Raw genomic sequence first — 25,526 nt, 5'->3', positions numbered from 1 at the left:
ATGGAAGATAAGTAGGGCATGCATGACCCTGAACAGGTCCTCTTGGTCCAGGAATAGTTGCAAATGGCACACAGTTTGTAGCTGTGAAAATGGCCTCCAGCCACAATTGCCATTTGTTCTTCAAGGAGAAGCTTTGAATCTAGGTAAACCTCCACTTTCTAGATAACATCTGAGTACGGAGTATAATTCCATTCAGATGGAATTTCTCTGGGATCATATGATTCTATCTTGGAGGGGATTTAAATCTGCTTCTCCCCCAGAAGGATCCTGGTTCCCATCCCCAAGCACAACCAGTTTGCTTTTCATGTTGTACCCCGCGTGAAATCTGAAGAGAGCTCTAGAGACAGCAAATTATTTAAGGATCTAATTAATGTGCTACTTCTAGAGCTGTCTGCAGCTGCAGTCTCTCAGAGGAATTTTACATCAATTAAATCAGTTGAGAACCCCACAGATCTAAGAGTGAAAAAGAGTTAGCAGGTACTCTATTACATTTTTACTTTCTATCTGTGAAATTCAATGTATGCACCCAAAGCAAGAAGATCCATTTTATTCTGTGAGGTTTACTCCCATTTAAGAAGGTATACATTACAGCCTGGTGTACATGGTCTAATTTTAAAAAGCTGAGTTATGACAATGAGTTGATTGAAGGAGAGGGCTTAGTTGCAGTTCACAGCAGCTCTGTACAAAGAGAACCAGATGGTGGCGAGGCTGCAGTTATGGATTATAGAGTAAGGTAATGAATTCTACACATTAATAATGAAGTTGTTATGACGTAACTCAATAAGTGTATGTTGCAAACCTGGATTTGCAACAAGAAAGCTTAATTATGTGTTTAGGGACTGTGTTTAATAATATGCCACGTACTGAAATATGACACAATCATAACATGGGATTGCTCTAGAAGATAGAATAGAATAGAATAGAATAGAATAGAATAGAATAGAATAGAATAGAATAGAATAGAATAGAATAGAATAGAATAGAATTTTTATTGGCCAAGTGTGATTGGACACACAAGGAATTTGTCTTGGTGCATATGCTCTCAGTGTACATAAAAGAAAAGATACGTTCATCAAGGTACAACATTTACAACACAATTGATGGTCAATATATCAATATAAATCATAAGGATTGCCAGCAACAAGTTATAGTCATACAGTCATAAGTGGAAAGAGATTGGTGATGGGAACTATGAGAAGATTAATAGTAATGCAGATTCAGTACATAGTTTGACAGTGTTGATGGAATTATTTGTTTAGCAGAGTGATGGCCTTCAGGAAAAAACTGTTCTTGTGTCTAGTTGTTCTGGTGTGCAGTGCTCTATAGCGTCGTTTTGAGGGTAGGAGTTGAAACAGTTTATGTCCAGGATGCGAGGGGTCTGTAAATATTTTCACGGCCCTCTTCTTGATTCGTGCAGTATACAGGTCCTCAATGGAAGGCAGGTTGGTAGCAATTATTTTTTCTGCAGTTCTAATTATCCTCTGAAGTCTGTGTCTTTCTTGTTGGGTTGCAGAAGCGAACCAGACAGTTATAGAGGTGCAAATGACAGACTCAGTAATTCCTCTGTAGAACTGAATCAGCAGCTCCTTGGGCAGTTTGAGCTTACTGAGTTGGCGCAGAAAGAACATTCTTTGTTGTCCTTTTTTAATGATGTTTTTGATGTTAGCTGTCTATTTTAGATCTTGCGATATGATAGAACCTAGAAATTTGAAGGTTTCTACTGTTGATACTGTGTTTGGTTTGGTTTGATAGAATAGATTGGTTCTATTCAGTGGTGGTATTCAGCCGGTTCTATCTGGTTCAGGAGAACCGGTAGTAGCGGCTGCAGGAAGCTCCGCCCACCCGCCTGGACGCCATCATGTCCTGTTTTTGACATTCTGCGCTTGCTCACATTTGCAAACCAGCAGCAAAGGTAAGTGAATACCGCCTGCTTGTATTATATCAGTAAAAATATATATTATATTATACCAATATACTACCTCATCCCTGTCAGTTGTTTTACAACTTCATGTTTTAAAAATTAACATAAAATTTTGCTTTCTTGTTCTTTTTTTTTTTTCATAAAAAAGTTTTATTTTTACAATCTTATCAAACAGCTCATCCAATGTACAGTTATATACAATTAGTCGGGTTTGCCCAGTCACCACCACCCTTTTTAACACTCTTCCCTCTTCTACCTTCTTCTACTTTCCAGACCTTCCTCTCCTTCTCTTATCTACATCCTCTCCTCCCTCCCCTCTCTCTTGTTCTTAATGTCATGTCGATTTAAGCTTTAATAGAGAATTCAATATGTCTATCTGTTCCTATTATTTTCTTCTAGGGTACTCCAGTTTTTGTGCATGCTGGACCTTTTGCAAATATTGCACATGGCAATTCTTCAGTTTTGGCAGACAAGCTTGCCCTGAAATTGGTCAGCAAAGAAGGATTTGTAGGTGAGAAAATTAATATTATTTTTGCATACTGCTGTTGGTCTGGAACAGTTTAGTCGGAAATGTATTCTTAGGAATGAATGCTTAGGAATATATTATCTAACAGCATTTGTTTGCGAAATTTTCAGTTTGGTTTATTTATTTAATTATTTCTGGTTCGATATTAAAAACATGAAAATTCTGCTGACATTAGAGACAGTAAAATTAATGTCATTAAAACAGTTTTCATAGTGGCATAGGATACACATTAAAGAAGTACTTTTTAAACACTTCCGTAGTGCTCCAGAGCAAACCAGATGAAAGGAGGACTGTGAATTCCACTGTTTCATGTAGTCTTAGTGAAAGGGAAGATAATATTTCTGCTTCCATAGGTGTTTTCAGTTATTTATTTATTTTTGTTTACATTTATACCCCGCCCTTCTCCGAAGACTCAGGGCGGCTTACAATGTATAAGGCAATAGTCTCATTCTATTTGTATATATTTTTTACAAAGTCAACTTATTGCCCCCCCAACAATCTGGGTCCTCATTTTACCTACCTTATAAAGGGTGGAAGGCTGAGTCAACCTTGGGCCGGGCTCGATGATAATGATAGATCATAGGCCTTGTTTTCTAGAAACCAAGGCATTTTCTGCTCTGTTCAGGTAAATATATAGCGGGTGGGGGGAGGGAATCCATTCTGATATCACAGTGAATTGGTTAGTAAAAACAGCTCTGAATCCTAGAATCATAATATTAGGAGAGACTTCAAATCATTTTGTGCAACTTCTTTCCGAATGCAAGATCTGCTAACACATTTCAGACAGGTGACTATCCAGCCTCTATTTGAAGATCTCTAATAAAAGGGAACATACCTATGTCTGACACAACCTGGTTCAGTGATGTCTGCTCCTACCATCCAGAAATGTCTCCTTACACCTAGCCTAAGGGGCGTGGTGATCAGTTGACTTGCCTTGTTGACCAGAAGGTCAGCAGTTGGAAATCTGAGCGGCTGCACAACAGGAGGAACTCCCATTCTTGCCCCATCTCCTGCCGAACTGCCTAACAGTTCGAAAGCAAGCAAATGCAGGTAGAAAAATAGGTACCACTTTAGTGGCAAGGTAACAATGTTCTCCAGCAGGGCGGGACCAGCAGCCAGGCATGGGAGTGACTCGGTCTGTATCCAATGGGATCGAGTCTGCTAGTTGAAAAGCACCTCCTCCTCCTGGTGCCTTCCAGCTTTCAGACTCGATCTGATTGGGAACAGACGCACTTCGGAGCTGCTTCCCTTTGAATTCTTCCCAAAGTAAGCTTTTCTTAAGTAATTAGGAGGGCGATTCAGCCCTATTTATTCCTTCCCAGCTGCTGGTATAGGGGTTGAGGCTCCCATTGTAGGTGAGCTCTCCCCCTCCCCAGCGAGAAAGGGCGATTCAGCCCGATACCGCTGGGGACAGCATAAGAAGCTGCTGGAAGAACGGGGAGGCTGATAGGCCTCAATTACGCCTCCCCGTGGCTGGCAAATTCGGCAGCTGCCGAATTTAAAACACAGCCGCATGGCGGCTTTAATTAATATTAAGTTTGGGCGCTCCCGGGTGCTTCCCGATCGCCTCGGCCTACCCATAAAAGGGTCTAGGCCGGCCAGCCTGCCCCTACCTGAGCTCTGGGGCGTCTTTAATCAGGCCATTGATGGGCCTATTTTCCAGTCACCGGATCTTCGTGGGCGCTCCCGGGCTTCATTCCCGATCGCTTGGTGACTCAGCAGGGCCTCTGCGTCGATCTTCGACTGGCTCTCCGGCTACCCACTGAGGCCTTCAGTCTGTGAGTATGATTACCTTCTTAGCCACCTCCGGTTTTTACTAGCCACGTGGCAAAATACCTAGTAGGCCCTAGAGAATGGAAAAATTTCTCCACTGAATTTTTATTTAAATGGTAATTTAATTATAATTTGTCCTAGGTCATTTCTGTAATAGGCCTTGGCTTGGGCCTCTAAAGGCTCATAGGCCTCGCATCCAGGCCTTGTCCACGTGGGGTTTGAGGCCTAACTATCGGTTAGGCCTTTCAAGATGGCCGCCGTTCCTCCAGTCCGGCCTAGTAAAAGGAAGCAACATCAGACCAGTCCAAGCCCAGGGCCTAGTGCTTCGAGCTCTCATGCACCCACAAGGTCAGAGACACTTCAATCCTCCATTTCTAAGCCCCAAAAGGCTATTTCTAAGACTTCTGAAAAGAAGGCCCTACAACGCCAGAAGGCTATGGATAGGGCCATTGCTAGGGCAGTGAGGGAATCTGCTGATACTATACAGGAACAGCAATCCACCTCCTTACCAGTTCAGCCTCCTGTGCAGTCTCCTGGGGCTCCATTAACTTTATCTCCTGATATATCTGTAGACTCATCCCAACCTCTGCCCAATTCTGATTTATTCTGTCCTATTTCTGTATCTGAAATGGAGGTTTTACCTGCAGCCCCGCCAGTACTTGAGTCAGCAGAGGTTCCTTCTAGTGCCACTATTCCGATGGGGCCTGTGAGTCACCAGGCAGCTGCCCCAGCGGCTAATGACCCTGCAGTTATGGCAGAAATGATTGCAGCTGCTGTTCAGAGGGGTATTACTGCTTCCAGGCAGGCAAGAACCCATTCATGGGTTTCAGAATATGTAGCATCCCAAACTAGTCACGATTTGGTGCAGGACTACTCCACACCTCAAGCTGAAGATTTCCAGGCTCATTCTCCATCTCGGGCCTCACTGGGGGATGAAGGGGACCTTAGGGATGAGAACCTCTCTGAGGATGAGGATTTGGTTCCAGACCAACCCTCCTTTGTGGGTCTCTTCAACCCACAATTATTTCGGTCTTTGCTACACAAGGCCAAGGTCACTACCCGGCTGGGAGTGGCCCGACCGGCCCCAATTCCCACCTCGGAGACCACTGATCCACCCATGGACTTGTTTTCAGTTCCGGTGGTCGAGTCAGAAGAGGTGCCTGCCCCCAAGCTCTTTGTGGAAGTAGTCGATAGGCAATGGAACACTCCTATAACTGGTCCTAATCCTAATGCCTTGGACCGTCGCTTGTATAATTTGGAACCTAACTTCCTTAAATTACTGCAAATCCCACAGTTGATGCCCCAGTAGTTGCATTAGCAGGGCCATCTGTGGTCACAGGTCCTCCAGAGGAAACCCTTCGCCCGGAAGACAAACGGGCCGAACAAACCCTGATTAAAGTCATCAGGCGGCTGCCTGGGCCGTTAGGGCCTCTTCCTCGGCCTCTTTCTTTAATAGGGCGCCCTTTATGGTTAAAACAGTTGGGACCGCTTACCAGTCACTGACTCGGTCACACCAGGACTAAAACAAGATTATACCTGCCATCGAATACTCAGCCGATGCCACCCTAAATGCTTCTCGATTTGCTGCCAAATCGATTGGTTCCACAGTATCCTCACGCCGCCTTCTCTGGCTTAGGCGTTGGCAAGCCGACGCCAAAAATAAATGGAGGTTGGCCTCAGCCCCTTATTCGGGGACCTCACTCTTTGGAGCAGCCTTGGATCCTTTACTTATAGAGACCAAGGACAAGCGCAAGATCCTTCCAAGCATGTCCCGCCATTCAGACTCCAGACCAACCCCATATTTTCGTCCCTTCAGGGCGGCTGATTCTAACTTTGGAAACTCCAGAACCCAAAGACCCTTCTCCCCCAGACAGGGTAGACAGGATAGGCAGGATAGACAGGCAGGTCAAGGTCAGAGGGGTTCCTTCAAGCGGCCCTTTTGGGGGTGAGAGGTCGCCCATTCAGACGCTCACGTTGACTGCTTGCCCGTCCCTCCCATTGGGGGCAGACTGGCGCTCTTCACCAGCCAATGGGAGGAGTCCACCACGGACTCCTGGGTCAGGGAGACAATCAGGTTCGGTCTATCCCTGGAATTCCTCTCCACCCCCCCGGGCCATTTCGTCAGGTGCCCGTTATCTTGCAACCCGACGAAACGGCTGCTCGTGGCATCGGCCATAAAACATCTTCTCTCAATTCAGGCCATCCAAACGGTGCCACGAGATCAGCACGGTCGGGGGTTTTACTCCCGACTGTTCATAGTTCCAAAGCCCTCGGGGGGATGGAGAGCAATCCTCGACCTGAAGGCTCTGAACCGCCACATAGTCTACAGGCGGTTCAAGATGCAGCCACTCCAGTCCATCTTGGAGAGCACCAGGGAGGGGGACTTCCTCACGTCAGTAGACCTGACGGAGGCATACTTACACGTCCCTATCCTTCCGGCTCACAGACGATTCCTCCGCTTCTGCCACGGGGGTCTCCATTACCAATATTGTGCCCTTCCATTCGGGCTCTCCTCGGCCCCAGGGTCTTCTCAAAGCTAATGGCCGCTCTCACAGCGCATCTCCGCGCTATTCCAATCAGAATCCAGGCTTATCTGGACGATCTCCTTATTCAATCTCGATCAGAGACCCTGGCGGCAGCGGATTTGTCCACAACCATTCAGGTTCTAGAAGCCCACGGCTTCTCGATCAACAAGGCCAAAAGTCACTTACATCCTACGAATCGAATCCAACACTTAGGGGCCATCATAGACACGATAGAGGGCCGGGTCTATCTGTCACAGGAGCGTCTCACCAATTTACAGAATCTAGTCAGGGGGGTAACCAAGAGACGCCTTATTCCTTTAAAGACCCTTTCCCAACTCTTGGGGAAACTGGTCTCCTGCATCGGCATTGTACCTTGGGCTCGTCTCCACTGCAGGACACTGCAGTGGTTTCTACTCCCCTATCAAAAGGCACACACAGCTACGTCACCAATACTTGTCCAACTTCCACAACAAGTCAGACACTCTCTTCTATGGTGGATCTCCCCAGCCCTGTCAAAGGGCAGAGAGTTCAGGGAACCCCAACGCCTAATCTTGACAACAGATGCCAGTCTTCATGGCTGGGGCGCCCATCTGGGATCAAACATGGCTCAGGGTCAGTGGTCCCCAAGGGACCTGACCCACAACATAAACTGGTTAGAACTCAGGGCCATTCATCTGGCCTTACTATCGTTCCAGGACATTGTTCTCAATCAAGACATTCTAGTATTAACGGACAATGTGGCCGCAAAGGCTCATGTGAACCGCCTGGGGGGAACCCATTCTCAGCCTCTCTTGCAAGAGGCAGTGCAACTGGGTCTCTGGGCGGAGGCTCACCTGAGGTCCATACGGGCCTCTCATATATCAGGGGTGGCAAACACACAGGCCGACTGGCTCAGCCGAGTCTCAGTCGACCAGGGGGAGTGGCGACTGAATCCGGATATGTTCCTCGAGATCACACCGCCTGGGGAACCCGCTGGTAGACCTCTTTGCCACTCGAGACAATCGTCAACTGGATCGGTTCTTCTCAAGGTACCCAGTCCAGGGGCGGAGGGCATAGACGCCTGCGCAGCCCTTGGCCCCGGCCTCCTTTATGCCTTCCCTCCCATTCCGACAATACCCAAGGTTATCAGGAAGATGCTGAGGGAACAGGCGGAACTCATCTTGCTGGCTCCACACTGGCCTCGGCGCCCGTGGTTTGCGGACCTGGTGGCTCTCTCAGTGGCTCCCCCCGGGAAACTTCCCCAGACCAAGATCTCGCTCAGCCAAGGGCAGCTGACTCATCCGGACCCTCAGTGGTTCAAGCTGACCGCCTGGCGCTTGAGCGGAGCCTCCTGAGGAAGAGACATGTACCTGCCAACGTCGCCAACACCATCCAGGCGTCTCGTCGTAGTTCCACCATTCGCATCTACGGCTCGACGTGGCGCACCTTCTACACCTGGTGTTCAAGCAAGAACATAGACCCTACCAACGCTTCTACGATCACTATCCTGATCTTCCTTCAACACGGATTGGAACAAGGTTTGGCAGCGAACACGCTTCGACGACAGGTAGCTGCTCTCTCTTCTATTTTAACTTGCGGTGCTAAACGCTCCCTAGCCCACCGGCCCCTCATCCGTCAATTTCTGAGGGGAGCAACCAACCTTTGTCCTCCGGTAGTCCACAGGTATCCATCTTGGGACCTCACGAAGGTTCTAACATCCCTCACCAAGGGCCCCTTCGAACCTTTGCGGGAGTGTGGCCTGCAATATTTGACATATAAGGTGGCCTTTCTAGTAGCCATTACTTCAGCTCGCAGAATTTCTGAACTTGCTGCCCTTTCCACCAGGGCGGATCTCTGCGTTTTTCACTCAGATAGGGTGGTCCTCCGGCTAGATCCTACCTTCCTGCCTAAAGTTAACTCACTGTTCCATAGATCACAAGAGCTCATTCTTCCCGACTTTTCTCCAGATCCGTACACCGCTGGAAAGGTCCTGGCATACCCTAGTTGTCCGGAGAGCCCTCCGTATTTATATCAAGCGTACCGCCTCTCTCAGGAGGACGGAGGCTCTCTTTGTGTCCTTTCAACCAACCACCATCGGCCTTAAGGTATCTTCCTCTACCATCGGTAGATGGCTTAAGGCATGCATTGCCAGAGCATATCAGATTCAGGGAATTCCTGTTCCAAGTCGCATCACTGCATTCTACTAGAAGCGGCTACTTCAGCTGCGTGGGCCACTCAGGCTCCGTTAGAGGAAATCTGCAAAGCAGCCACATGGTCTTCTCCGAATCCATTCATACGCCAATACAAGATCGATTCCTATGCATCTGCTGATGCGGCGTTCGGCCACAGGGTTCTCCAAAGGGTCCTAGAAGGGGGTTCTAACCCGGACCGGGCGGATCCCTCCCGATAGGACTTGCTTTGGTATGTCCCATGCCTGGCTGCTGGTCCCGCCCTGCTGGAGAATGGACATTGGTCCTACCTGAATGTCCTTTCTCTGTTGGCGGGACCAGCAGCCAGCCCCTCCCTGAACGCCCGGTTCCTGTCTTCTATGGAGGTCATTCGGGCTCTCATGGTCATATGCCGGGGGGGGAGGGCATAATAACATATTCTTGCAGTTCCTGTTTTACAGCTCAGTGCGTCGGTCTGCCGCATCATCCTCGTCCGAAAGCTGGAAGGCACCAGGAGGAGGAGGTGCTTTTCAACTAGCAGACTCGATCCCATTGGATACAGACCGAGTCACTCCCATGCCTGGCTGCTGGTCCCGCCAACAGAGAAAGGACATTCAGGTAGGACCAATGTCCATTCTGTGCGCTTGGCGTATAGTCATGCTGGCCATATGACCATGCAAATGTGTTCAGACAATGCTGACTCTCCCAGTTAAGATGTGAAGGTGATCACTGCCCCCTAGAATCGGGCACAAATGGTCCGGGGAAATCTTTACCTTTACCTTACACTTGCCTAAATTTGTTTCTCTATGATTTCTTTCTGGTCCTGTCCAGAAGTCTGTTCTACAGTGAATTGATGACCTGATTCTGCATAATCAATTTACAATGTTTTTAATTGAAACATGGCAGATAACTTCTCTGGAATAGATATTTCCATTAGTAACTCTCCCACACACACACCATGAGATAGTTTTCCTGGGATGCCTGATACCTCCTGTTCTAATTCTCCCAGGTTTTCTAACGTCCCTTGATGCTTTAGGCTTTCAACTAGTTTTATGTCTGGTGTTTTTAACCTCTGCTGCTTTTAGCAGTTTTTTTTAATTGGCACTGATTTATTACGTGTTTCTATTGATTTAGCTATGTTTTACTGCATGCTACCCTGAGAGCTCATTCTATATGTATCTGCAACAATCTGTACTGATAATTTGTAGATGCCTGCTATGAACTAGGAGTTTACTTATTTTGCTGGCATAAAATATTTATTGGTTTAAGCTAAGAGAAAATAATAACAAGGTAAATCATTCTGTAACTATTCTGAATTTCCAGTGGATTCCTGATTTACTAAGTTGTTATCTGGGGTTTTCCCTAACTTGGTGAGATATTTATTAAAAAAAATATTCAGATGAGTGGATTCACACGTGAAACAAATACGATAAATTAATTCTTCTTTTGGAACTGAAAGTAAAATGTATTGGCTTTTAGTATCCATGTTACTGAAACACTGCATGTGGCCTTGCAATTATTTCAACCTTGTGAAGTCTGTTGGAATGGTCTATAACTAAAGAATAGTGATCCATGAATCAAGAACAGGAATAGACATATAAATGAAACCAAATAAAAACAGAGAATGAGTCACTGAATAGAAAATTTAGGTAACTGCATTGTATTTTATCTTGACCTGTTATTATTTATTTGTTATAATTATTTTAATGTAGACTTTAATATAAGAAGGGTGTTGTATTATTTAGTATAGAGGTAGGTTTCAGCAGGTTCTGACCAGTTCTGGAGAACTGGTAGCAGAAATTTTGAGTAGTTCAGAGAACCGGTAAATGCCACTTCTGACTGGCCCCGCCCCCATTTATTCTCTGCCTCCCAAGTCCCAGCTGATCGGGAGGAAATGGGGATTTTGTAGTATCCTTCCCCTGCCATGCCCACCAAGCCACACCCACCCACCAAGCCATGCCCACAGAACTGGTAGTAAAAATTTTTGAAACCCACCACTGGTTTAGTATATATAAAACATACAAAGATCCATAACTTCTCCTCTTCCCCTGCCTCCTTTGGCACACAGGCTTTTTATGTTATTATGATAGCAGATAACTGGATAACTTTTGGCAAACTTTTTAAGCATTGTAAACATAAGTAGAAGGGAGCCTTTATCGGCTGTCCAAATAATTTATTTGCTTTATGATACAGTTAAATTGATCATTGAAATAAAATACCTCATGGTAGTTGCTGAGCTATCTATGTAGCACGCATACAGTTTATTGTGCCTACCCACACTCCAAAGTCCAGAGCAGGTTTATAAATTCCCTTGTAAAAAAACACACTGCAGCCTCAATGTTTAAGTGAAATGGATGCTATCCAAAACATTCTTATACATGTAAAAGGATTTGCTATGTTTCTTTTGTGATGGCCCTTTCTCCAAAAAAGGAAACAAAACCTCAGTTCTTTAGCTGTAAACCCCTTTTGGCAACCTAAGCACAAGTCTTAATATTTGCATTGTCCCAAGTTGTTTATAGCTGTTTGTGTTTGCCTGACTTCACAGAAAATTCACTGTGCGATAAGTGTTCCAGAGAGCATTGCACTCAGACTCCTAGCTGTAGTATATTGTAGTGTAGCAATGCCTCTCTACTATTTCTTTTTCTAAGTCAGAAAATATGTAATGCTTTCTTATTTTATCTTAAATTAAGTTCTCTTTCCCTGGATTTTGGATCAAACATTAATTAAGAATTGTGTGTAAGGAGAATCATTGCTCTTAGTATTTAGCTGCAATTTAATCTCACTTCCCATTGCATTTCAGATAATAGGTGGTATTAAAAAAAAACCTATAATTTACAGAGAGATAGCAGTGCAGTGTTGATGAAGAGTACTAACTCCCGTCCAATTGTAACACATAAGTTATTTTAATTATTATTAAAAATACACATAAATGTAATAGGTAAAAAACCCTCAAGATTGGAAGACTGTTTCCTTTGTCTCTGTAATATGTAATGAACCTCAAGCTTGAAAGTCATTTCCACATGGCCCACAAAATTCAGGCAAAAATCCTACCCTTCCTTAAACTCCATTGACCAGACTCTTGTGTCTACTGAGAGGATGAGGAGAGAGGATTTGGGAAGTAAAAATAGATTCAGATTCAGGAAGATGTATTTCCCATATATTTCCTTGCTCCCTGGACATGTCCTGAGAGGCAGTCCCCATTCAGGCTGTTAAAAAAATCCTATTCCAGGATTTAGCTTTCTCTTGGAGAAAAGATGTATTTCTATGCTCTGTCATGTAAGCAGAGGCAGGAAATCATGTCTCTTGGTAAGACAGTAGGCTAAACCTTTTAGACGAGTTGGTTAAATGTATAGCCTACTTAACTATCAGTTGTGTACAGCTATTAAAATTGATGCCAGCCACATATATCTGAGGGAGATGGGCAATTAAGAAACATGAAGTATGTATGTGTGTATGTATAAATAAATAAATGTATTAATTAATAAATGTATTAATTAATAAGAATTGTAAAAAAGGGAGGGAATTGAAGGAATATAAAATTTATTTATTTTTCTCTATCTGTATGCTGTTTTCTATCCTTATTCGAATTGTTGGTCCTTAAGAAACAATGTAGTGTGGAAGGGACCAGTTTAGAAACAATATATCAGAAAACAATAGAAAAGATTGCAAACGAAGAAAGAAAGTATAGAATTTTATCTGAAGACTAGCAATTATTCATAAAGGCAGTGGTTTATTTTCTTCTGTTTCTTTGTCATCCACCTCCCTAATAAGTCATGAGCAACTGTCTGCAAATAATTATTTCTGTTAGGAAATAATCTTTCCAGCATACAGGACTATTTCCCAAACGGCCTTATCAGGCCAAACACCATAAAAAGCTAGATCATTCCTTGAAAAAAACTGTTAGTAACTGGGTTTCTTAAGAGACAAAAAAAAGAAGACCATAGCTTGATGTTTCCTGTGAAAGAGTGCCCAAAGTATATTGCTATTATCCTCTAATGTTCCTATTGTGTGAATTAATTTCCAGGAAAATATCCCTGGCAATCAGTGGTTTACATGTAGACTTGTTTACTTAAAACATAAAATCGATCACCTCCATTTGTAAGACTCTGAAAAGTTGCTTTATTGTGGAAGTAATATACAAAACAATAAAATAACATAAACTTTTCATCTCCTTGATGTTGCCTTAGCCCAGATCTTATACTCCGGAGTGGCCCTATCGATAACAGTAGGACCGATGCCAATGAAACCATTAGCACAGTGATGTAGAGGAAGTGAATCTTTGGGCTGATTCCCAAAAGTCTATTTCAATGAAATCTCATCTCTAAGAAACAAAATGCAAACTCATAGATTTAAACAAAGAATATAAGGAGGAAAGCAAGTTTAATACTATATGTATATATGCTATTGTACACTCAGCAAGTGTATATTTGTTTACATATCTCATTTATGATTTACTTACTTTTCTATATGTATGCTGCTGTTTATAAATGAATATAGTGGAAAAGATGAGCCCTTAAAGGGAAAGGCTGAGTTTCAAACAGGTGGGCTGCAGGGCTTTGGGAGAACCTCTAGCTAAGATTCTGTGCAGTTTGGAGAACCCCCAAATCCGACTCCTGGCTGGCCCCGCCCACCCCTCCCCGGAGTCCCCACATGACCTGTTTTGGATGCAGGTAAGTGCAGGGCGTGCACGGAAGCTCAGGGAGGGTGAAAAATGGGCCTACTGGAAGTTTGGGAAGAGCCTCCGAAACCTGGGAGGCCATTTTTGCCCTCCCGGAGGCTCGACAAAAGTCTCTGGAGCTCGGGAAGGGCAAAATTGCCCCCCCCCTGCCATGGTGCAGGAGGCTGACTAGGCCATGCCCACACAACAACCGGGCAGAGAACCCCTTGCTAAAATTTTTGAAGCTCACCCCTGGTCTCAAACCTCTCCTACACAAAACACTTTAGGTCTTCACACCCAGTTCCTGCTTCCTGCGTGGGTTAACGGCTTTGTAGTACCTGCTGCCACTAGTTGTCTAGAACACCCATCCAGCATCTTGCCCCTAATCCCAGTGTGTGAGAGAGGAACAGCTCTCAGAGTTTGTGCTGCCCTCCTATTGATTGCTAGGTCTCAAATACAAAGGTTGGCATTGTTTTAATAATGCGACTTCCGGGCCTTAATGATATGGGACTAGACATTTCAGCTTTTCATCCCCTCCTTGGTAGGCAGACCAATATACAAAATCAGTTACGCAAAATCAGACTTTACATATAACTTAAATAAATACAGGAAAACATAAAAGTTAGTTTATGTTAAAAACACAAAAGTTAGTATACAAAAAATCAGAAGGAGATCCTCTTAAAAGAAGAAAAAAAATATTCTTAGGGAGAATCAGAGCAGACATACCCCAGAGTAGAAAGTTTTTTCCGGCTGAACATCTGTAAACCTAAGCACCGCTGGTTTAAATGGGTGACACTAGGAACCTGGGAAGAATCCAGTGTTGTATTGAGACTGTATTGAGGATTTTCATTGTCGTATGAAAATAACTTGGAAGGTCAGGAACAGTCAAATGATGCTTTTCTGGACCAAGTTTGGGAAGATAGAAAGGTATTGAAAACACCTATCAGGTGATTATCACAATAAACTATCTGTCTGACAGTCAAGGCATCCTCAATAAAACTAAAGTCTCATTTAATCAAAGCCTGAGGCTGTGCAAGAAAGAAACTGGGGCCATCTAGGAGTTCCGAAGACAAATGGGGAAGACGTAGTGGAAGCTGACAGGCCCAAACAAAACAATCTTATTCTTTTCAATTTGCAGCTTAAAGCAATGGGAGATCATCCAAGAGGTGCTAGTAAGACATGTATTGTTGCAGCTGACCGTGCGTTGTTTACGAAGGTCTCCAGAAAAACCCACAGACTTGAGCATTATGATTGTAATCCTAATAACAAGATCTGATCCTGAAACAAAACACCCAAGAATATAAAAAACAATCTTACAGATTTCATGCTATATAAGGCTTTGTAGGATAGGTCCATCCTTGGAATTGTGCCAGGGAAAAAATAAGTTCTCTTACTGTATTACAGGCTGCACAATAATAGACAAATTGGGTTTGTTTCACAGTTTAGTCTCCTGTGAGAACATTTTTCAAAGTGTGTAACAACAGCAGCTGTTACATTCCCTGCCAGCTTGCAAAGATGCACGCTGCATAACGAAAGCAAAGTCACCGAAGGGTTTCCCTAAAAATTAGCAACGTTCTGGTGGATGCCAAGTGTTTTTAAAACCTCTTGAAGTTTGTCATATAAAAGAATAAATTACCTTTTTCTTTTCAAAATTTATTTCCGCTTCTATCCTTTACAAAAAATTGATATGTCAGAGGGTGAATATTCTACTCTGTACATGTCTGGTACCAAATATTGATTATCACCATATCTCATTATAATTTATAACTTAATGTACAACACTGTCTGTCTGTCTGTCTATCTGTTTTATATAGCCTCAACTAGAAGTGTCTCTGGGCAGTCTACAACAATAAAATAAAAATATGAAATAAATATTATATAAATAATCATTGTAACTGGGACCCATCAAATGTAGATCCCTTGAAGATGGTACCTGCAGCATGCCCCCTCTGCCGAATCTAAGGAAACAGACTGACGTAACAGGGAGAGGGATGTCCTCCCATGGCATGAAGGGTTTTAAAAATAAAAATCAGCAACTTGAATTGGATCCAGAAACAATCTGGCAGCCAGGGCAGCTCCTGGAGCAGAAGTGCAACATATGCTATTCTGGAGACATACATACTGTAACTTTCTGCACTACTGCATTCTGTATCAGACTAAGTAGAAAATAGAACTAATACAGAACTAATTGTCAGCCATAGACAAAATATTCTAGATCGATCCTTCCTTCCTTCCTTCCTTCCTTTCTTCCTTCCTTCCTTCCTCAATCAGATTTAGCATACTGTGAAAAGAGCTACTTCTCATAACTCATTCCTGTCAGTTCACAAAATAAAGAGATTCTCCAGTTCAAGTTAAATATGCAGGAGGCAGGAAATGGTAGCAGTTGGCCCTCCTCCTCCTGATATGTGCAATTTATCTTATATAATAAGCAAAAATGAAGGATAATATTCAAGGGCAAATCAACCATTAATGGGAAGCAGCTAGATATTTGTGAATAAGGCTAGAGTCAGGCATGCATCTGAAATTCCATATGAACTGTCTCTACAGCAGTCTAGAGATTCTCAGTCATCCAGGTCATGGTTTTTCCAAAGGTGCTTTTTCAGGAGGCAACTGGACTTTCTTCTTTCTCAAGATGTTTCGCTTCTCATCCAAGTAGTTTCTTCAGCTCCTGTCAGAGCTGAAGAAGCTTCTTGGATGAGAAGCTAAACGTCTTCAAAGAAAAAGTAGGGAAGTCCAGTTGCCTCCTGTAAAAGCACCATTGGGATTGTCAAAATAGCAGTTTGGAGTTGGGAATCAGCTTTCTCACCCAACTACATTTCATTAGAAGATCATTGGTTCACCTTTATGGGTAATCTCTTGGAGCTCTGTAGTAACTGCTTCCATCTTGCACAAAGTTTATTTTTGCTTGGGTAGTTCTTATGACATCAGAGTTCTTATGACATGCAGAGAAGAGCAACAAAGATGATTAGGGGACTAGAGGATAAAACATATGAAGAACGGTTGCAGGAACTGGGTATGTCTAGTCTAACAAAAAGAAGGACTAGGGGAGACATGATAGCTGTGTTCCAATATCTTAGGGGCTGCCACAAAGAAGAGGGAGTCAGGCTGTTCACCAAAGCACCTGAGGGTAGAACAAGAAGCAATGGGTGGAAACTGGTCAAAGAAAGAAGCAACTTAGAACTAAGGAGAAATTTCCTGACAGTTAGAACAATTAATAAGTGGAACGACTTGCCTTCAGAAGTTGTGAATGCTCCAACACTGGAAATTTTTAAGAAAATGTTGGATAACCATCTGACTGAGATGGTGTAGGGTTTCCTGCCTGGGTTGGACTAGAAGGCCTCCAAGGTCCCTTCCAACTCTGATGTTATGTTATGTTATGTTATCATTGAAAACTATGTAATAGTCAATCTGGGAATGTTATGATGCCTCTCATTGTTTCCTATGTTGATAAAATAATTCAAGGCTTCATTTTGCAGTTGAAATGGTAATATATAATGATTACATGGCATAGAATAAATACTTTGTCCACAAAGTAAGGGAAAAACATTGTTTACAGTAAATATATGGAGAATCTCTTGGTGTTTGGTTTCCTCCCCACCCAATGGCAATTGAGCCATCAAAATATTGTCCCACTTTGATTAAGTCCAAATCACATATAATTATTAATCAACCACAATTCCTTTTTGACAATGAGCTATGAAAAAACTGCGTCTAATTTCCTAGGATGTGGATAAAATATATTGTTTTAGATCACATTAATCCAACTATGAATTAACTTTAGACAAAAATTTGAAGTTATTTTTTGTATATGTGAAAAGATAGGTCAGATGATGGTACAAAATAGTGACAGCCAAAATGATACATTGGGGTTTGTTTTTCAAGAAAAATATATTTTAGGACGTACAGAATCATTTTCAAAGTTTCTTAACTCAAAAATTGCAAAAAAAATAAAATAATATTCACCAATCAAGATCAGAGAAGGAGCAAAATTGGACTAGGATAGGCAAACACTGATGGTAAATCCACTACAGGTAGTCCTCGAACTTTCTTGCCACAATCGTTAAGTAAATCACTGCAGTTGATAAGTTAGTAACCAGTTGTTAAGTGAATTTGTCTTCCCCATTGACTTTGCTTGTCAGAAGATCGCAAAAAGGGGATCACATTTTCTTGGGACGCTGCAACCATCATAAATATGAATTAATTGCCAAGCATCTGAATTTTGATCATATGATCATGGAGATGTTGGAAAGGTCGTAATCAGTGGTGGGTTGCTACTGGTTCGCCCACCTGCCTGGATGCTTCTGCACATGCGCAGAAGTGTTGCACAAGTGCGCAAGCGTGCCCACACCCATGAGCGAACTGGTAGCAATGGGATTTGAAACCCACTATTGGTCGTAACTGTGAAAAATGGTTATAAGTCACTTTTTTCCGTGCATTGTACAGTAACTAAACAAACTGATGTAAGTTGAGGACTGCATATATACATAACTTGAAAACAAATATTGATGTGTCAGTTACTTGAACTGCTTTCTCAATTCTGTGTCTCCCTTTTTTTTCCTCCAAAATAGTTATTTTAAACCAAAAAGAGCTTCAGATGACAGTATATCTGAATGAGGAGAAGGTGGTTTGGTCCATCCTCTGTAGCCATCCTCTGTAATTCCATACAGACACCATCTCTCTATAGTCCAGCTGCTATTCCTGGAAAGATTTTCTCATTTATTTCAGAATGTTGAATGATTTGAATCCTCAAACAGCATTCTATAAAGATAAAGTAATACCGGTAAATTATATGTGTCTTTTTTTCCTTCCAGCCCAGGCTTGTATGATTTAAAACATGCCTTATAGGACCATGAGCATCTGAAATATATTAGAAATTTCTGAGTAGAGCAAGTTTATGGAATCATTTGGAACACGTGGAAAGATCTGAGAGTACCACATTCCACAATTGTTCATTTAGGAAGAGATGTGGGGTCATGTTGTAAAAACATCTAGTTCATTTACCCTTGCTGTTCTAACAAAAAAAAAAATGTGGCATCCTTTCAGATGGATCTTGATCTATCCTGGTTTATTTTGGCAGCTGTTGTGTTTAGCAATGTGCTCTTTTACAAGAAACACTGAGCCTTGCTCCCCAACCAAAATGCCTTGGATCCCTGGGGTTAAAGTTCATGTGCTTCTGTAACTTTGAACTCGGTAGTTTCCTTGCTGACAGCTGCAGGAGGAGAACTGTGTTTACATCGTAGAATTATATGGCCACCAGCAATTCAGAATTTCCATTTCCTCTTGCATTGTTCTGGAATTTGGCGTCCACTATTCCATGTCCTAAAACTTAGCCTAGTATGCATATTTTCTAGTGTTCTCTTCCAGTGTGCTTTTTTGGTTTTTGTGTGTTGACCCTAAATGCTTACGAGGCAAAGATTTGTTTTGTTGAAATCTACCTGTTCATGAGATTTTAATAGTAGATAATTTTCTTTTCCGTTTCATTTTGTGTCCTTCCAAACAAAAACATCTGATTTTTTTTAAGGTCCCTTACCAGGGGTGAAATGCTCCCAGTTCAGACCGGATCGCCCGATCTGGTAGCGATGGCAGCGGGTGGTTCGGAGAACCGGTAGCAAAAATCCCTGCCCCCACCCCACCCCAGCTGAGCTGCGCGATCATCAGAGGGTTGTTTTTTTTTTTACTTTTAAAAGCATTTTTTCTTCGGCCAAAAAAATGCTTTTAAAAGTAAAAAAAAAGCCTCTAATGATCGCGCAGCTCAGCTGGGATCGTCAGAACCCTTTAAAAGCATTTTTTCTACAATCTCTTCTGCCGAAGAGGTTGTAAAAAAAAGCTTTTAAAAGGCTCCTCTGGCGATCCCAGCTGAGTTGCCTGATCATCACAGGCGTCTTTTTTTACTTTTAAAAGCATTTTTCTTGGCCAAAAATGCTTTTAAAGTAAAAACCTCTAATGATCGCAGCTCAGCTGGGATCGTCAGAACCCTTTAAAAGCATTTTTTCTACAATCTCTTCTGCCGAAGAGGTTGTAAAAAAAAGCTTTTAAAAGGCTCCTCTGGCGATCCCAGCTGAGTTGCCTGATCATCACAGGCTTTTTTTTTTTTTTTTAAAGTTGGCCATGCCCACCCAGTCACATTACCCCCCACCACCAAGCCACGCCCACAGAACCGATAGTAACAAATTTTACATTTCACCCCGGTCCCTTACTATGTTATTGTTGACTATTAGATTCAGACCCCATATGGAACTGTGCTGAGCTATAGCCCAATGGTGGCTTTCTTCTCTGTATATTCTGAGTTTTAGTTTATGATTTAGTAGTCTGTAAAAAATATTTTCTAAAAGCATGCTCCATGTTAATAATTGCACCAAGAGCATTTATATATCATAAATGCTGAATTGTCAGAATGCCTTGAGGTTTTTTTTTTAATTCCCCAGATAGTGTAAGTGGGATTATATGCATTCACATATGTTATCTACTTTAGTGAAAAGAAAAATAAAGGCATTTCCTTTAATTTGTCTTTCCTCCCTCATCTTATATATCAGTCTTGTTATCTCTCTCTCACTCACTCACACACACACACACATACACACACACACACACACACACATACCAGGGAGGTGGGGAGAAAGAGAAAGAGAGAGAGAGCGCTTGCTTAAAGGATTCTAATAACTGAGATAACCCAATGGCAGGAGTCAAATGTAGTTTTCATTCTTGTTGTTACTCTTTTTTCATATGGAGAAAGAGCTCTTGTCGGCTGCAAGAGCCTTCTTTTGGAACTATGATTTTTATTTACACAAAGGATACTCCTTCTATTTCACACTCTACTCCTGGAAAGCAAAGAGGATGATGTGAGAGCCAAGCTGACCTAATAGGCTTGCTTTGATTTCTTCTCCTTATATGTAGAATTATGCATAGTATGAATGCCTGAAGAGCTTTATACAAACACAGAGCCTTGAAATAGAACATTTATTTAGTTGTATCTCCATAACGAGCCTCCAGAGTTACATGATTATTAAACAAAGACTAGCTGGAATCATTTTTGTCCTACTGGCCTCTATCTGGTTATATTTTCATTGGCACTCTGATTTGCCAGCAGGAAATAATACAAAAGTGATTGTGTTGAATATTTGAGCACAAACAAGGGTCAAAGTACATGGCTTTGGCACATGGCTTTATCTTCACATTTACTCTCTGTTTTATTTCCTTTGCAGTTGGTTACCTTCATCCTAGTGGCCTTTACACCGCTTCCTGTTTCCTTCCTCTCCCACTAGTCAGAGCGTCTGTACTCCTGATTTTGTGTTTGTCAGACCTATGATGTTTTCAGTCCCCAGATTCATTGCATGAAATATTTCTGATGCTTTGTACCGCAGTTTTTCCCAATTGAAGCTAAAGTAAATGAGGAAATAAAAAAGTGGATAATAATATAAAAAAGATATAAATGTGTATTGGCTGTCTGGTGTTTTTTTTTTACCCCAAATCTTATATTCATTTGTTTTCTGGAAATAACTGTATTTTAAAATGTGCATTCATAATGTTTTCTTTAAATTATATACGGGAAGTAAGTAAATATCAGTTCAGTGATGAACCATAAGCAAATTTTCCTTGATCATATAATGGAAGCTACTTACTTACATAGAATACTAGTCCTATGGTTCAGTATCTGAACCATATTACTTAATTAGGTTTCGGCTGTTAACAGCTATTTTAATCACGCTATTTTTAATCATACATTTTTAAACTTATCATTATTGGGATAGTAGATGTATTAATACAGTAATAGAGGTGCAAATGTAATATGTGATTTATCTTTTAGTATATGCAGCATTAGCTTATTTTATAATTGCTTTTTTAAAATTGATAAAATTTCATGGACTAAATAAATACTTCATACTTACGTTTTGACTATGACAGTAAGTGACACTTATTAATGGCATAGCATACTTATATCATATCTTTTATTCAGAAGCAATTAGCCTATTTTTAAAAGATTATAATCTTGATAGAGGAATAGGGAAGGAAAAAACAGAAACCCAGTCCTGGGAAAGTATGCGAAAGAAACTCAAAATAACACTGCTTTGAATCTGTTTGGTATAAAATGGAGTGGAAAGAAAATCTGACAGACTTTCAAGATTCTGTTGTTATATCCTACAATAATAAACAACTTTCCCGTAATCTGTTTCCTGAACTGATCTGCCTTAAAAAGGCTGACATTGTTTTTACGAGTTTCTTCCTATTGCTTTCTATATATTATGCAGTGTATAATCCCAATGAGGATTAGAATTCTTTGCGTATGGGTATGGGTTGATGGGTAGGTGAATCAAAATCACAAGATGGCAGGCAGAGCAATCGCAGCCCATTCTGAAGATGCAATGTTGATACATGCGCAAAAAAGGTGGAGTTTGCACTATGAGGCCTCATCTGTCATTTTGCCAATTTTGAAGCTCCCCAAAGGTCTCACACACACAACAAGAATTCCAAGATGGAGCTTTAGGTAAGATTCTCTCTTGGCCACAAGCCCTCAGCCATCAATATAAGACCTTTTTAGAGCTAATGTCATGAAGTCTTCACCAAAGGGTTAGATCCTTGCTTTGAACAGATGCATTAAAATTAGTAAGCTGGTATTAATAAGTCCCTGTGGTTTCAATAATTCCCTTTAAAACTTAACTAGATTCCAGCTGATGTGTGAGAGGCACTTTTTTTTTTTTTTTTTATTCAAAAAGTTTTTATTAGTCAAAAAAGGTTTATACAAATACATATCAGGTATGGTAAATTTTCATTTTTCTTATCTAAAATAAGAATTTTACTCAAATTTTTTAACACATACAACAGCCATAAGGCAAGCAGGTGACACGAAGTAGCTAAGTTTGCAAATTTTAAATACGTAATAAAGAAGAGTCAAGAATAAACAGAATATCGTACAAAAGAGAATAAGGAAAACCAACACAATCCCAAATATCTTTGTCACTTCCTAGTTTTGGATCTCAGAACTCTGGGTTCAGCCTGACCCAACTCCAGGGCCGCAACAGCGGCAGCCGCTTCAGCCCCATGATCTATAACCTCCCCTTCTTCAATTCCTGGGTCATCTGATTCCAGGAAGGCTTTGTGTTCCTCCACATAGGCCGTAGCCTCCGCAATTGTACTGATTTTTTCGTAATGCCCTCCCGGAAAATCATCAATCCTCTGGCATCAGCCATCTGAAGCCCACTCCTTCTGGTACAATTTGCTTGACAAAAATAATATTTCTTTCTTTTTCACGTACCTGTCTGGGAATCTGCCTCAGAATGGCTATCTCCTGCCCCTGTAAATCAGTGCCCCACTCCTATGTTTTCTAAGAATTTCATCTCTCTCTTCTCACAAATTTGACATGAACCTCTCTGGGAACTGCATGCGTGCGTGCATATTGCTAATTAACTCTATAAACTCGATCCACATCCCAATTCATGAAATCAACACCTCTCCCAAGAAATTCTCCCAACAATTTAGTCACAACATCTCTCAAGTCTTCTTGGTCCACTTCTTCCAAATTTTGAAACCTAAGGAAATAAGACATTTTATCCATCTGTAGTCCAAGCACAGCATTGCCTGTCGCCTCCTCTCTTTCTGCACTGCCCGCATCTCACCCTCCAAACCTTCCACTTTCTGCTTGTTTTCTGCTGAAACTTGTTGAGTATCCTTTAAATCCTTTTGGATAGTCACAATTTCTGCTCTTATTTCATCCAATTTCTTGTCCATATTAGATAACTTTTCCAAAATTCTCCATCTCTCCAGCAGTTGGTCTCTGACCTTTGCCATTAAGGAAAAAAATACAAAATCCTCAGGCAGGCACGGTATCCTTGTAATTTCCTCCGGATCCACCAGGGGGCACTCACAGGAGCAACGAGTCCAGAGTACAGTTAGTCAACCAGGAAGCCGAAGGGAAGTGATGTCATCAAAATTCTCATAGTGAAGGCGGAAGCTGGACGCCACCACTGTTCCCCAGAAGGAGGGGGGGCCTCAAACCTTCCCTCCTAAATTTCTCCATCACCTCTTCTCTCCAGAGCTCCACAAAACCGGTAATCTTCTTATTTTAAGTTCTCCTCTCTCCAGAATAACTCGTGCTCCTTCCAACCGCAGGGGAGAAAAAACCCCCCCGCACTCCGGAGCAGTCCACTCACGTTTACCGATATTCCCTTCCCTTCTCCTCCTCAATTCTTCTCCGTGCCCTGTTCACCACCAGGCTGCTGCAGTTATAAATCCAATGCCCCGGTGTCACCGGGCACAGCGGCCCAGGCGACGACCAAAATAATGGCCGCGGCCTGTGGCCTCCGAACCCCGCCGAGCCTAGGACGCGCCAGCATCGGTCCCCACAGTCCTGTATGTCGGCTGGGAGACCCCTGGCGAGCCGTCCGTGCGGCAGGTGTCCTTTTCGGAACACCTGGCCCCTGAGGGCCTCGGCGGCGGCCGGATTCGGGCGCTGGAGGCAGGAGAAGCCTTCCAGACGTCCGTTGCCGCTGGATACCGGAAGTCGTCTCCGTGAGAGGCACTTTTAAGGCAGTTTATCATGTGAACGTCATATTCCTGATCATGCGAAGATTTTCCAAACTCTTGTCAAGATTTGTAAAGCCTCTGACATGTGAAAGTGGACTAAAGTGGCAACCTTTGTGCAAAAAAGGTTTCTCAATATGTGAAAAGAGCTTTCTAGTCTGGCTTTAATGATAAGAAGTATACTTCTTCAGGTTGTAGCTAAAGTTTGTTTTTTTTTTAAAAAAAATCACTCTCTGTGCAGGCTTGTTGTTGTGGGGGTGGGATGGGGGAAGAGAGGATAAAAATCCATATATATTTTTCTAAAGGAAAAGCGAGGTATAAATCTAAGAAGTAAACAACAAATAACTATCTGGGCTAACTAATTACTTTGATGTATAATACCGAAACTGCTCTAGTAACACGTTCATTTTAACAATTGGATGATTTTTTTTCCCTTTAGGAATGGGTACATGATATATGGGCATTGCGTAAATGTGTACAACACGAATGTTTTTTTAAGGCATTGATTGAAATTTCTAGCTTGGGAGAATCTCCCACTCTTCTTTAAAAATAAAAGCACTGCCTATTCCTGTGAAAACATGGTCATTCGTGATGAGGTGTCTGCATGGATGAAGCTACTTGTGTATATACTATATCAGGGGTAGTCAACCTTTTTATACCTAACACCCACTTTTGTATCTCTGTTAGTAGTAAAATTTTCTAACTGCCCACCGGTTCCACAGTAATGCGCTGTGTATCGGCGTCTGCACATGCGTCTCCGCGCATCTTGAGTTGGGTTGGGGCGGGCGCCGGCTACCAGCTCTGCTTGTCTTTTAGAGCTGGGTGGTGTGGGGGGAGATGTGCAAGCTCTTCTGGGACAAGGCTCTTTTGTTTGCAGTCACACTATAGTGCCATTTAGTTTCACTTAAGTAACGTGAACTAAACTTATGCACGGGCGATATAAATTGCATATTTTCAGAAATTTAAATTGTCACGGGGAATTTTATGAAAACCTAAGGAAAATGTTTTTAAATAATGCTATGAATTTTTTTAAAAAGTCAATTAAATTTAAAAAAAAGGAAAGTGCTTCAGTATCGGACAAAACCTCTACCGCCCACCATGAAAACTGGAATGCCCACTAGTGGGTGGTGGGGACCAGATTGACTACCACTGTACTAAACTGTGATAGCCCTCAAATAGCAACATTTCCTGGGTTCACTGATCTATTACCCTTTATTCCTAATAGTAACTGAAGCTGGTTTCGGTGCTGATATCGGAATGGAGAAATTCTTCAACATCAAATGTAGAGCTTCTGGCTTGATTCCCAGTGTGGTTGTGCTTGTGGCTACAGTGAGGGCTTTGAAGATGCATGGAGGGGGGCCAAATGTAAGTGTCTCCTACCTCTCAAACAAAACAGAGAATAAATCTTCAGAACTCCCTACTTTTTAAACCCCTTGAAATAAGTATAAACATTTCAGTTTTG

At 42.2% G+C, this 25,526-nt stretch overlaps 1 protein-coding gene across 5 annotated transcripts in view; it reads left to right on the top strand.

The window, feature by feature from the left end:
- The window catches only part of MTHFD1L (methylenetetrahydrofolate dehydrogenase (NADP+ dependent) 1 like), a 138,118-nt gene that overhangs the window by 55,465 nt on the left and 57,127 nt on the right, over positions 1 to 25,526 (top strand). For 2 of the 5 annotated variants that reach the window (XR_009153498.1, XM_058169615.1), the window contains exons 20-21: positions 2,321 to 2,432; positions 25,290 to 25,429. Coding sequence is in view for 4 of the 5 variants with exons in the window: in XM_058169615.1 (XP_058025598.1) it covers positions 2,321 to 2,432; positions 25,290 to 25,429 (252 nt within the window). In the remaining variant the exon portion in view is untranslated. Of the gene's footprint in view, positions 1 to 1,752; positions 1,913 to 2,320; positions 2,433 to 20,751; positions 20,888 to 25,289; positions 25,430 to 25,526 lie in introns of those variants that run through there. The other 3 variants (XM_058169635.1, XM_058169625.1, XM_058169645.1) reach the window with 3 other exon arrangements.

Source organism: Ahaetulla prasina, chromosome 1, assembly GCF_028640845.1.
Source record: "Ahaetulla prasina isolate Xishuangbanna chromosome 1, ASM2864084v1, whole genome shotgun sequence".
Classification (NCBI taxonomy): Eukaryota; Metazoa; Chordata; class Lepidosauria; order Squamata; family Colubridae; genus Ahaetulla; species Ahaetulla prasina.
Note: the sequence above shows the minus strand (reverse complement) of the source record. Positions and strands in the feature narration are given on the sequence as shown.